Below are 11,221 nucleotides of genomic sequence, written 5' to 3' on the forward strand. Positions count from 1 at the left end.
CCATCATGAGGATGATACACCTCATTTTTTTCACCCATAAGGTTGATATACCTTACTTATTTTCATCCACAAGGTTTGCACACCTTGCTTATGTTGATTTTTTGAAACAGAAACGAAATTGGTGTTTCTATCTTTACTTAGCTTCTACTATGAAAATATGAAAACAAAATTTTCCTATCATATAGTAAAATCTAAGGAAAGAGGGTGATCAAAATCATGAGTGTTTATGACAAGACTCTCATATTTAGACTTACCATCTAATCATATTGAAACTTGTTTATACCATAACATGGTTTGACTTGGCATAATGGTTCTATGACGAAAGGTGAGTACTTCTTAGTAAAAATAGGAAGGTATTGGTTGTATGAGTTGTGAATGAAGACCACTAAGCAAGGTTCTCAAAGAATAAGATTATAGACCAAGAAAGGGAGTGAAGGGAAAAAAGAAATATATCTTTAGTAGGAACTAGTTATAACAATGAAGTTGAAAAATAAGGAACTTTAAAAGACACTGGACATAGGCATTAGGGAAACAAGAAAGATGGTGGAGGTTTGCAATTTCACATCTCATCCAATATAAGAGTTCTCAAAGGAAAGAGAAAGAATCACCCTCTTCTAAAAAAAATATACTTATTGTTTACATGCATTCAATTTTTTGTAAATGTGTGTAAGATTTCTCCTTATATAGGTGTTGGTAGGCGTGTAAAGGTGTGGCAAAACACATCCCTTACTAAGCCTTGTATCCAAAAAGTGTTAAGAGTAAAATGAGTATAAACACATTGGGTTAAGTTAACTGAATCATATGATCCAAACAAATGAGAATTAAGTTTACATAACACAAGTATATAGACACGAAGATGTTATTCTTATCTATACTAATCTTAAGAACCCTTAAGATTTTCTTAACTCGATAAAGCTATTTAGTTTTGTTTTAATTAGAATGTCTCTAAAAACTTTTCTCATATATATTGAATTTCTTTATTTCTCTTTAAGTTTATGATATTTGTAAAAATTGATTTAATAAAGTCTTGTTAAAAGTCTAATTTTATCGCACTCTCTCCAATATAAGATATACGTCTTTAACATATATGGTGAATAGTATAAAAAGAATATATAATCTCTTATGAATTATACAATTATTTATAATTATAAATTATACTATCATCTATTTTATTATATAATAGTAAAGATAAAATTATCTTATTAAAACCTAGCAGAAAAGAAGTAATCTTTTTTTTCTTATATTTTTAAAAATATAATTAATAATGATATTGGATAAAAAAGGATAATTTGGGATACATTATGTTGTTGAAAGATATATAAACTTAGTTTTATCACATAGATAGTTTGTTTTGATTATTATTTTTTAATTTTAAAATAAAGTTAAGGGTAAAATAAGAATATATTATTACATATAAAATAAGTTAAGGGTAAAATAAGAATATAAACTTTATATACTATTACATATAACACTAGAAGAGTTATAAAAAATTATATCCCTATATATATATATATTAAAAGGCTTATAAGACATGTAATTTAAATTTTTTTTCAATATATTGTGAATAAGTGGAGGAAATAATTATGGAAATATAAAACAAAGTTTTGAAAAGAGGAGGAAAGAAAGGTAGAAATCCATATAATCCCCTTAAAATCTTCTTATCCGGAAAGCAAAATAGAAAAAGAATTGTGGCGGCTAAAAAAGAGGATATAGAAAAAATAAAATAAATACATAGAAGAGTATCATGTGAGAGTGAATGTGATTGATTCCTAAATCCTAATCAGAAAAAACCCTAGTGCCACCTTCTGCACTGCACTTGAGAAATCGCCGATGGGGAAGAAGCGAAAGGCAGCACCCAAATCTTCTCAATCCGCTGAGCCTCCGCTCAAGCTTCACCAACCTGAACCCCAAATTGCGCCACCCGAGTACGAGGAAGTCGAAGAGGAAGAAGAGGAGGTAGAAGAAGTAGAAGAGGAAGTAGAAGAAGAGGAGGAGGAGGAGGAAGAAGAAGAAGAAGAAGAAGACGATCAAGAGCAACAACAACAACAACAAGACGACGACGACCCGATCGAGAAGCTTTTGGAACCTTTAAGCAAGGAACAGATCGTGAACCTTCTTAGCGAGGCGGCAGCAAATCACCGCGACGTGGCGGACCGGATCCGCAAGGCCGCTAACGAGGATCCCGTGCACAGGAAGATCTTTGTGCACGGGTTGGGGTGGGACACCACAGCGGGAACCCTAATCAGTGCGTTCCGGCAGTACGGAGAGATCGAGGACTGCAAGGCCGTAACCGATAAGGTCTCCGGCAAGTCCAAGGGCTACGGCTTCATCCTCTTCAAGACGCGGCGCGGCGCGCGCAACGCTCTCAAGGAGCCGCAGAAGAAGATCGGCAACCGTATGACGGCGTGCCAGCTGGCGTCCATCGGCCCCGTCAGTGGCAGCCAGAGCCAGCCGCAGGCATTGCCTTCCTCGGCGCCGGTGCTGTCATCGTCGGGTTCGGAGTACACGCAGAGGAAGATCTACGTGAGCAACGTCGGTGCGGAACTCGATCCGCAGAAGCTTCTGGCGTTCTTTTCACGGTTCGGGGAAATTGAAGAGGGACCTTTGGGGCTGGATAAGCTAACCGGAAAACCGAAAGGGTTTTGTTTGTTTGTTTACAGGAGTGCGGAGAGTGCGAGGAGAGCCTTGGAGGAGCCTCATAAGGACTTTGAGGGGCATATTTTGCACTGCCAGAAGGCGATTGATGGGCCCAAGCCTGGGAAGTTGCAGCAGCAGCAACACGGGAACGTAAATGCCCAGGCTCAGCGGACCCAGTATCAGAGGAATGATACTGCCAATACAGGTGGTGCGTATGTTGGTGGTGCTGCGGCAGCACAGCCGGGGCACTTGATGGCTCCAGCTGGGCCAGGGATTGGGTTTAACCAGGCAACGTTGAATCCGGCATTGGGGCAGGCGTTGACGGCCCTCCTGGCGTCGCAGGGGACGTTGGGGCTGACGAATTTGTTGGGGAGTATTGGAACGAGTGCTGCGGTGAACCCTGGTGTGCCTGCTTCGGGGGCTGGAGTACAGAGTGGTTACAGTGCTCAGTCAAATATTAGTCCCGGTGTCATTGGAGGATATGGAACCCAGGTGGGCTTGCAGGCTTCATATCCGAATCAGAATCAGCAGATAGGGCAGGGTGGTTCTGGAAGAGGGCAATATGGTAGTGGTGGTGCGCCTTACATGGGGCATTAGGTATGGTTTTGTTGTGTGTGCTTGGTTTGTGTCTTTGATGTTTGATTTTGTTTTCCTGCTTGGCATTAGTTTTATCTGTTGGGTACTGTATTATCATATTGGAATTGTAACTGGGAATGTGGAGTAGATTTTGGAGAAAGTGAAAGCAAGGTATTGGTTTTTCCTTTTTTGGTATCTTATACGGTGTTTGACAGATCGGAAGAAAGTGGGTAGGTGAAAAAGAAAAGAAGGGAAATAGATGAGGAATAGCGTAGAGATATAGGTTGTTTGATTTAAGTAAGAGTAATGGAAGAGAAAAGTGTTAGTTAACTTTTTTGAGATGATTTGGTTTCAGAAAAGAGAAAAAAGTGGAAAAGAAACTTTTCTTCACTACTTGGAATTAATTTTTTACATTTTGTTACATATACATTCCTTGTAATCGATCATGATATATGCCATAATTGATTATATGGGATCCAAGGAGACTAAAACATCACACAAATAGTTCTATCCTTTGGAGAATTGTAACTGGGAATGTGGAGTAGATTTTGGAGAAAGTGAAAGCAAGGTATTGGTTTTTCCTTTTTTGGTATCTTATACGGTGTTTGACAGATCGGAAGAAAGTGGGTAGGTGAAAAAGAAAAGAAGGGAAATAGATGAGGAATAGCGTAGAGATATAGGTTGTTTGATTTAAGTAAGAGTAATGGAAGAGAAAAGTGTTAGTTAACTTTTTTGAGATGATTTGGTTTCAGAAAAGAGAAAAAAGTGGAAAAGAAACTTTTCTTCACTACTTGGAATTAATTTTTTACATTTTGTTACATATACATTCCTTGTAATCGATCATGATATATGCCATAATTGATTATATGGGATCCAAGGAGACTAAAACATCACACAAATAGTTCTATCCTTTTCCTATTTGCACCAACAAATATTTTAAACTAATTCCCATGTATATCTGTACCAAACCACTGAAATGCCCTTCTATTCAATCTCTTCCCTACCCACCCTCACTCTCATTCCAGCGTATTTAGTCACTACCAAACAGGGCACTAATGCTTATATTGTCAATTTTCTAGTGTGGCAAATAGGATATATTGATTGCATGACATGAACTCAAATTGCTTATTCTTTCAGGTAACAATAGTAGCCTCTTGTGATCTAGAATTTATATCTTTCTGCTGGAACATGATGTTATAGTGTTCATTCTCATTTGTTGATTGGATTATGGCTGTTTCTATCTATGTCATTGGACATGGAGGATGAAGCAATTAATTTAGACAGTGTAGTGGGAGGTCTTAGGAGTTGGAATGAGGAGTGTAGTTGTGTAAATCTTTTTTGGTAAGTAAAGTAGATAAAAGAGGTGCAGGAGGAGTTGAAAGTAACTAACTGAGAATAAAGAATGACGGTGAACTGGGGATAGACCAGATGTTTGTAGTTGACATCAATGATTTATATAGTTTTTCATTCATAAGCGTTCTTGTTTATTCCTTGCTTTTTCTTTTGGATTCTCTTTTTCTTGTTCATAATTCCTCTATGCTTGACCTTTTCACATCTTTTGCTGAGTGTAGTCCTTTGTGGGACTGTTATAGTCATGTTAATATTTTGTATGTTGAAGTTCCCATATTCTATATGGAGAATACATCCTTTCTCTATCACCTCTAGCCCTCTAATATAGCCTATGTGTAATTGACTGTGTTTGGTTTTCTTTTTTTCTATTGGATTAAGAATGACCACTTGGTCGGGCAGCTCTTGTTGATTAGTATAAAAACATGGTGTGTTCTACAGCACATTGTATAATGCTTTATATCCACGGTCTATTTGTAGAAGCTTAGAATGTAACTTTTGTGTGTTTAGTAACATAAATTTTTGTCTGTTTTGATTAAAGTATATATCTTTATTACCTTGGATCAACTATGGAATGGACATACAATAATACATAGATGATAAAAGAAATGTGATTTCCTTATAATTTGATTAAGAATTTTTAATTTTCAATTATAGCAACAAAATGCCGCAGGTAAATTTTTTGGCGTGTTATGAATATTTGCAACAGAGGAAAATGGAAGTGTTAATTTTGGGGATAGATTGTCAAATACTGATTCATGTTGTCCCTTGAATTTGGAATAGGGCCATACATAAGAGGTTTGTGTCTAATTAACACTCTTTGGATTGTTGGTTCTCAATTTCTTGAGAACAAAGGGGATTCGGGTTACTTATTTATTACCTGAAATTCTGGTTGGAAGTGAAACAAAAAAAATTCAAGGTTATTGCATATATGTCCTATTTGTTTAAGCAAGCTAATAAAAGTTAATTCTGTGATACATCTTTTGTTTATATATTTTTTCTAGAAGCTATTTGTTTTAGCTTGTGGAAACAAAACTCTGAAGCACTTTATGAGTCCCATGAAAAACTTACATATGTATTATAATTTTGTGGTACATCTTTTGTTTATATCTTTTTCCATAAGCTATTTATTTTCTCTTCTGGATAAAATCCCCTGAATAACTTACAAAGTATTATAATTTATTTAAACATATATTTTCAGTTTTAAAAATATTTTCCATATAAAAGAATCTCAAACAAATGGACCCTTAAAGATATGCTTTTAGGAAGCTAATATATAAACTTTAAATGTTCCTTGGAATTTCTGTTGGATTCTGCATAACAGCATAAGCTTAACTGTTCATACTCTTTTTTTCTGCCTATACTGTTCATACATGCATGCATATTGTGAATATTATTATATTTTAATAATTTGTTGAATGCATGGTTTTTAAATTTGAGATTTTCCCAAGGAGGGGGACACAAATTGTGAATACAATGTGAACCAGTGCATCCTACCTAAACAAAAATAGTTTTTAAACTTAAACTATTTGTGTTTTCAAATATAGCATAGATAAGAAAAATTACCCTTAAGTTACTGTTAATATTTAGTGAAGCTTTAAATAAAAATGCCTTAGGTCACATGCGACCCAGAAGTGTCAACAAGTTAAAGTTACAATTTAGCAACTTGTTAGATAAAAGTTTAATTTCTTCACACCATGTGAAGTAAAACACTAACAGAAAACAGCCTAACCATTAGACTTCTATTGAGAAGTACAATTGGAGAGCAAAACAGAGGAACAAAGAAATTGAAGTAATGTGTAGAATAGAACAGCAAAACAGCAGGTGACTTGTGAATGTGAAGTCTGCTATATAACCATTCATGAATGTGAAGTCACAACAAAGAATAGAGGCTTGGGCTGCCAGTGTGAGAGAGACAACAATGAAGATAAGATGATGGACTAAGAGAGGATTGAGTTGAGAGAAGGCGATGAGCTCAGTCATATCTTTCATCTATGCCTTGGGTTGTAGTAGCGAGCCACCCAGCTTAAATGTTAGTGTCATGCATCAGTGCCTAATTTTGTGGACTATTACTGATTCCAGTTTCATGTTTCCCCAGACATCCCATGTCCGACCAGATAGAAAACAATGTCTGGATGAGGTCTGACGGAAGCATGAAATTCCTAGTCTTTTTCAATGTTTTTTCGTGTCTATGTAAAAAAATATTCTTTCTTGGTTTTCTCACGGTTGCAAACTTTTTTCTGTCCTATATTTCCTTGGTAAGTGATTTTCTCTATATTTGCAACAGTTTTTTTTTTTTTAAAAAAAACTTTTCCAACTGTGATATTCTCATCACCTTGAATGTCAGAATTTTGATCTTGGAGTTTGATTTTCAATAGTTCTCAGCCAATTTTGCTAAAGCGTGGTTTTTGGGCCCTTCCATTTTTTTCCACTTAAATTGTTTTTCATGCTTTTTTATTCATTTTTGCAGATTCCTCATAAGTGCATCAGTATTTTATTACTGGCCTGGTGATTCTTCTGAAGTTTAAGGAGCTGATGCAATTGGCGTGTTTATAATGAAATGTTACAATTATCAGAACATTTAAAATATCAAATGGAGTTCTGTTTTCGCCACCTACGTTTTCTTCTTTTCTTCAGTTTCAAAATATTGTAGTATTTTGACAGTTTATCTTAAAAAAACCCTATGGAACTGTTTTTGTATTGCGAGTTAAAGTTTTATCTGGATTATGAGGAGCTTGGGATGCTGAACAAACTATATTTTGAAATTTATGTTTGTGTGGACCATTGCAATTCAACTTGGTATTCACAAGTAGCTTCATAGTGTTTTCTATGATTGATTGATACTGTTTCCCTTTGTTTTTTTATTATTTTATTTATTTCTTTACAATTTCATTCTTCTTCAACATGTGATCATCAAAATGAAATTTCATTGTATGTCAAGTGCTTTTGGTTATTAATATCTCATCCCCTTTAAAATATAGGTTAAACCCAACATATCAAGTCGTTTTTTTCTTTTTCTTTTTATTTTACTTCTGATAGCAGTATGTGTATCTAATCTTTGCAGTTATTTTGCAGGTTTGATGGCCATATGCTTTAAACAATGCACCAATAGTGTTATTTGATTAGATTAAAAAGAATAAAATAAACATATCCTTTTAATTTGTTGAGAATGTTTGTATTTTGTTTAGTTCTCTGAAGCCTTTCTTTTCTACCTTGCAACCGAAAAACACACAGGGGTCCTCTTTTTTCTCATTTAACTTGAAATTGTCAATCTTTCATTGTCATTGCCAAGCTTGTTTAAAATTGTTTTTTGAAGTTGTCAACGCTGTGGATTTTTGTTTTTTATCAATTTGGGGTTTTTCTCTGGTCCCAGCGATATGTCTGGTAAATTATTTTATTTTATTTTTCAACTAAAATATGAAATGTTTTGTTCCTGTAACTATCAGAAATGTTAAATGGTTGTACGAGGCTTACGATTATAATTAGTATCATGTTTGTTAATTTATATATGGTGCTGCCCCGAACCAGTCTTCAAAATGTTTCTTCCAATATATGCTTCATGAATTCTTTATTCACTCTTGGATGTTAAGAAATCCTTTTTAAACTTACTGTAGTGTGGTTACATTCGGAAAATCACATTTTCCTAAAATTGTGTTTTATGGATGTTTAATTTTCTACTTAAATCTTCTTTCTGAAGAGATGAAGTCAACTTGTAATACTGATTGATTGTTGTCCTGCTTACTGTCAGTTGAATAGGTGGCTTTCATGGACTGGAAGGTATGGTACAGTGTATTGTGCTTCTATGGTGTATTGTGCTTCTATTGTGCTTATATTGGACAACTTCGGTGTGAGAAAAATAAATTCTGGTGATACTATAACTCTTTTTGTTTGGATGCTGCATTCAGTATATTGAATATAACTAGGGGCATGTTTGGATGAACTTTCTTACGGGATATTTTATGAAAGAAAAAATAAGAAAATAATGTAACTAATTTCTGAGTTAAAATTAATTTTATGTTAAAAATTAAAAAATTATTTAAAGTATGATAGAATTGGTGTAGATTGATTATAGTTTACAGATATGTTAATATTATTTTATTTTTCTTTTATTAGAGTTTATTTGAGAAATTAAATCAAATAGAATTTACATTACCATTGAAATTTGTAGGAGATGCCTATTTCATTCTTTGTAAATTTGTGATGTTATTGCATAGTTGTTTTTCTTTTACTGCTGTGGACTTGGATTAGCTATTTCAAATTAGATGATGATCCTATTTTTGAATTTTTAACCATAATCTTCGTAAAAAGTTATAGGTTTCTAAGGTAATCATCGTGCTCATGACATATGGCATTATCTTTCATTTCACTTTTCTTTTTTCTTATATTTGTACTCTGTTCACACTAATCAACTCAAAATGACGTGTAATTCAGTCATATCTTCTTTGCCTTAAACTAAGTGTGAGATTTCAATAGGTATACTTCTTGGGCCGAAGGGTCTTATGTTATTTTGGATTTTATTATAATATATCATTTTAAAGATTTCTTTTCTTTATTATAGTAGTTTTACAAGATTTATATTTAATAACTTAAAGTTTATTTATATTCTTATAACATCAAATTTTTTAAAATTTGGAATTTTAGATTTTATGGTACAGCATGTTTCAATGGGATCATGATACCCTCCGTTTAAAGTGTTCTTAGTTGGATTTTTTTTTATCTTTTGTCACAATTGTTCTAATAATTTTAATTTATTTGTCAAATTGTATAAAGTTATATTTTGTACCGTAAATCCATATTTTTAAATGAACTAAATTGTATTTTATTTTGTCAATTTATGGTATGTTTTTATTGAATATCTTGATATTTATATTAAATTTATAATATTAGTTTTTATAAAAATTAAAATCTTCCAACAGTCATGCTTAGGGATCGAACGTGTAATTTTGATCTTTGATACAATATTATTATATGTAATACACTTAAATTGTAAATTAAATCTAGATAAGTTTAAAATTGCTTAATTTAAAACAAGACAGCTTTGTAATTCCATTTTTTATTTGTAATGCTTTAGAAATATGAAATTTACACCATTAACAGCGTTGATATTTAATAAAATCATTTATTAAAACAAAATATTGAAGTTGAACTCAATCTAGTTGAAAAGTTTTAGTAGCATTATTCGAAGTACTGCATCCAATAATTTTTTTTTTGTTATCTTCTTGTAATTGGTATGCTAATATATATGCTCTAAAGAAAAATGGGAGATCGGGCATAATAAATGTAATTAAAAGCCTACATTTTATCTACAAATTCTAAGATTTGTCGTAACTCATAATTTAGGTTTACTTGAAATGCAGATTAAAAGATCGATCTTCATCTTTCTGATATCACACTCAATATAAACATATTAGTGGTATGTTTGTACTAGTGTTACACACACCGTTGTGACACTATTAAATGAATATCATGTAATAGATTTCAACGTTAATTTTTTATTATTTTTTGTAAACTTAACCTTCACAATTAGATGAAGCCCTAATAGTATTCGAAACACTCAAATTTCTCTCTGCACCTCATAATTTCCATGTGTTCTTCATGAGCGGTTAAATGACACAAATATCATTAATGTATAATATATATTTTTAATCTATTTTTTCTTTCTTTTCCCTTCTTAACTTTGTCTTTTCCCTTTTATGTGGTCGTTGTTCTTTCCTCCATGCCAGTGTTGCAAACCCAGTATTACCACACATATTCTCGCTATTAGGAATTGTCTCCACCACTCAATTCCCTGCCGGTGTTATCATAAAGGAATAAGGTTTGTTTTCAAAAACTTCCTTTGCTGATGTGTTAGTTATATTCTCGGATGACTATTCCAAAAAAAAAAATTAATTATTTGTTATTGTTGTGCAATATCAATTATAGATAACTTACAATGGATTGGTATCTACTTTATAGAGAAGTGGCACAAGATACCAATAGTTTCTATTTTCTTATAGTTGAAATGATGATCACACTGATGATGTTTCGACACTGTTTCATATTCCTATTGTGGGATAGTTCTACATATACTTCACGTTGGATGCGACTATAATTACAACAATATTGGTTGAATTGCTAGGCGTGCACATAGGTGATGTTATGATAAAGATGAGACATTGTTATGGTGCACACAAGGTCTTGTTTGGCTTTGTAAGGTTATAAGGAGTGTTGTGTTCACCATAGATGAGATTGTAATGGCTCATTTTTGCATCTTACGAGATGTACAATTTTTGTTAACAAAAAGTGTAACATAAATTAGTGTGTCATACTTGGGTATCTTTAGTGATTTATAGATGTGTGAAGAATATTCCTGGGGAGTTGACGCATTGAAACACATGTATGATTGACTAAGAGATACTAATTTTACCAGTATGTAACATTTTTACAAGTAAATAAATTATTAATTTCTTAAAGTTACATTTGTTTTCATGTCCTTTTTGTAAATATTGTTGTTTTGTTACTAGCAATTACTTAAAGGGAAGTTATCTGCTCTAAAAGAATAACCTTCTAAGTTTTTTAAGAGTCTAAATGAAGTAATCAATTTCACAATATCAAATTTATATGAGACAACTTATCAATTTCATATGATATTTTGTTCCAAAATTTAAATTCCAATTTTGTA

At 33.0% G+C, this 11,221-nt stretch overlaps 1 protein-coding gene and 1 long non-coding RNA gene across 3 annotated transcripts; both read left to right on the top strand.

Moving 5' to 3' along the window:
• Window positions 1-1,616: 1,616 nt before the first annotated feature.
• On the top strand, window positions 1,617-8,500 carry LOC137813756 (UBP1-associated protein 2A-like). 2 transcript variants are annotated; one of them, XM_068616171.1, is made up of 2 exons: window positions 1,617-3,234; window positions 7,031-7,372. In XM_068616171.1, the coding sequence occupies exon 1, from the start codon at window positions 1,831-1,833 to the stop codon at window positions 3,232-3,234; it is 1,404 nt and encodes a 467-aa protein (XP_068472272.1). In that variant the 5' UTR covers window positions 1,617-1,830; the 3' UTR covers window positions 7,031-7,372. The 2 variants fall into 2 exon arrangements, with proteins under 2 accessions (XP_068472272.1, XP_068472273.1); XM_068616172.1 differs by lacking the exon at window positions 7,031-7,372 and adding an exon at window positions 8,309-8,500 and having other exon boundaries at window positions 1,666-3,234.
• A 1,743-nt stretch (window positions 8,501-10,243) lies between these two features.
• Window positions 10,244-11,016, top strand: LOC137813757 (uncharacterized). The gene is made up of 2 exons (XR_011081504.1): window positions 10,244-10,375; window positions 10,483-11,016. It is a non-coding gene; the product is annotated as an uncharacterized lncRNA (long non-coding RNA).
• Window positions 11,017-11,221: the final 205 nt, after the last annotated feature.

This window comes from Phaseolus vulgaris, chromosome 1 (assembly GCF_000499845.2).
Source record: "Phaseolus vulgaris cultivar G19833 chromosome 1, P. vulgaris v2.0, whole genome shotgun sequence".
Classification (NCBI taxonomy): domain Eukaryota; kingdom Viridiplantae; phylum Streptophyta; class Magnoliopsida; order Fabales; family Fabaceae; genus Phaseolus; species Phaseolus vulgaris.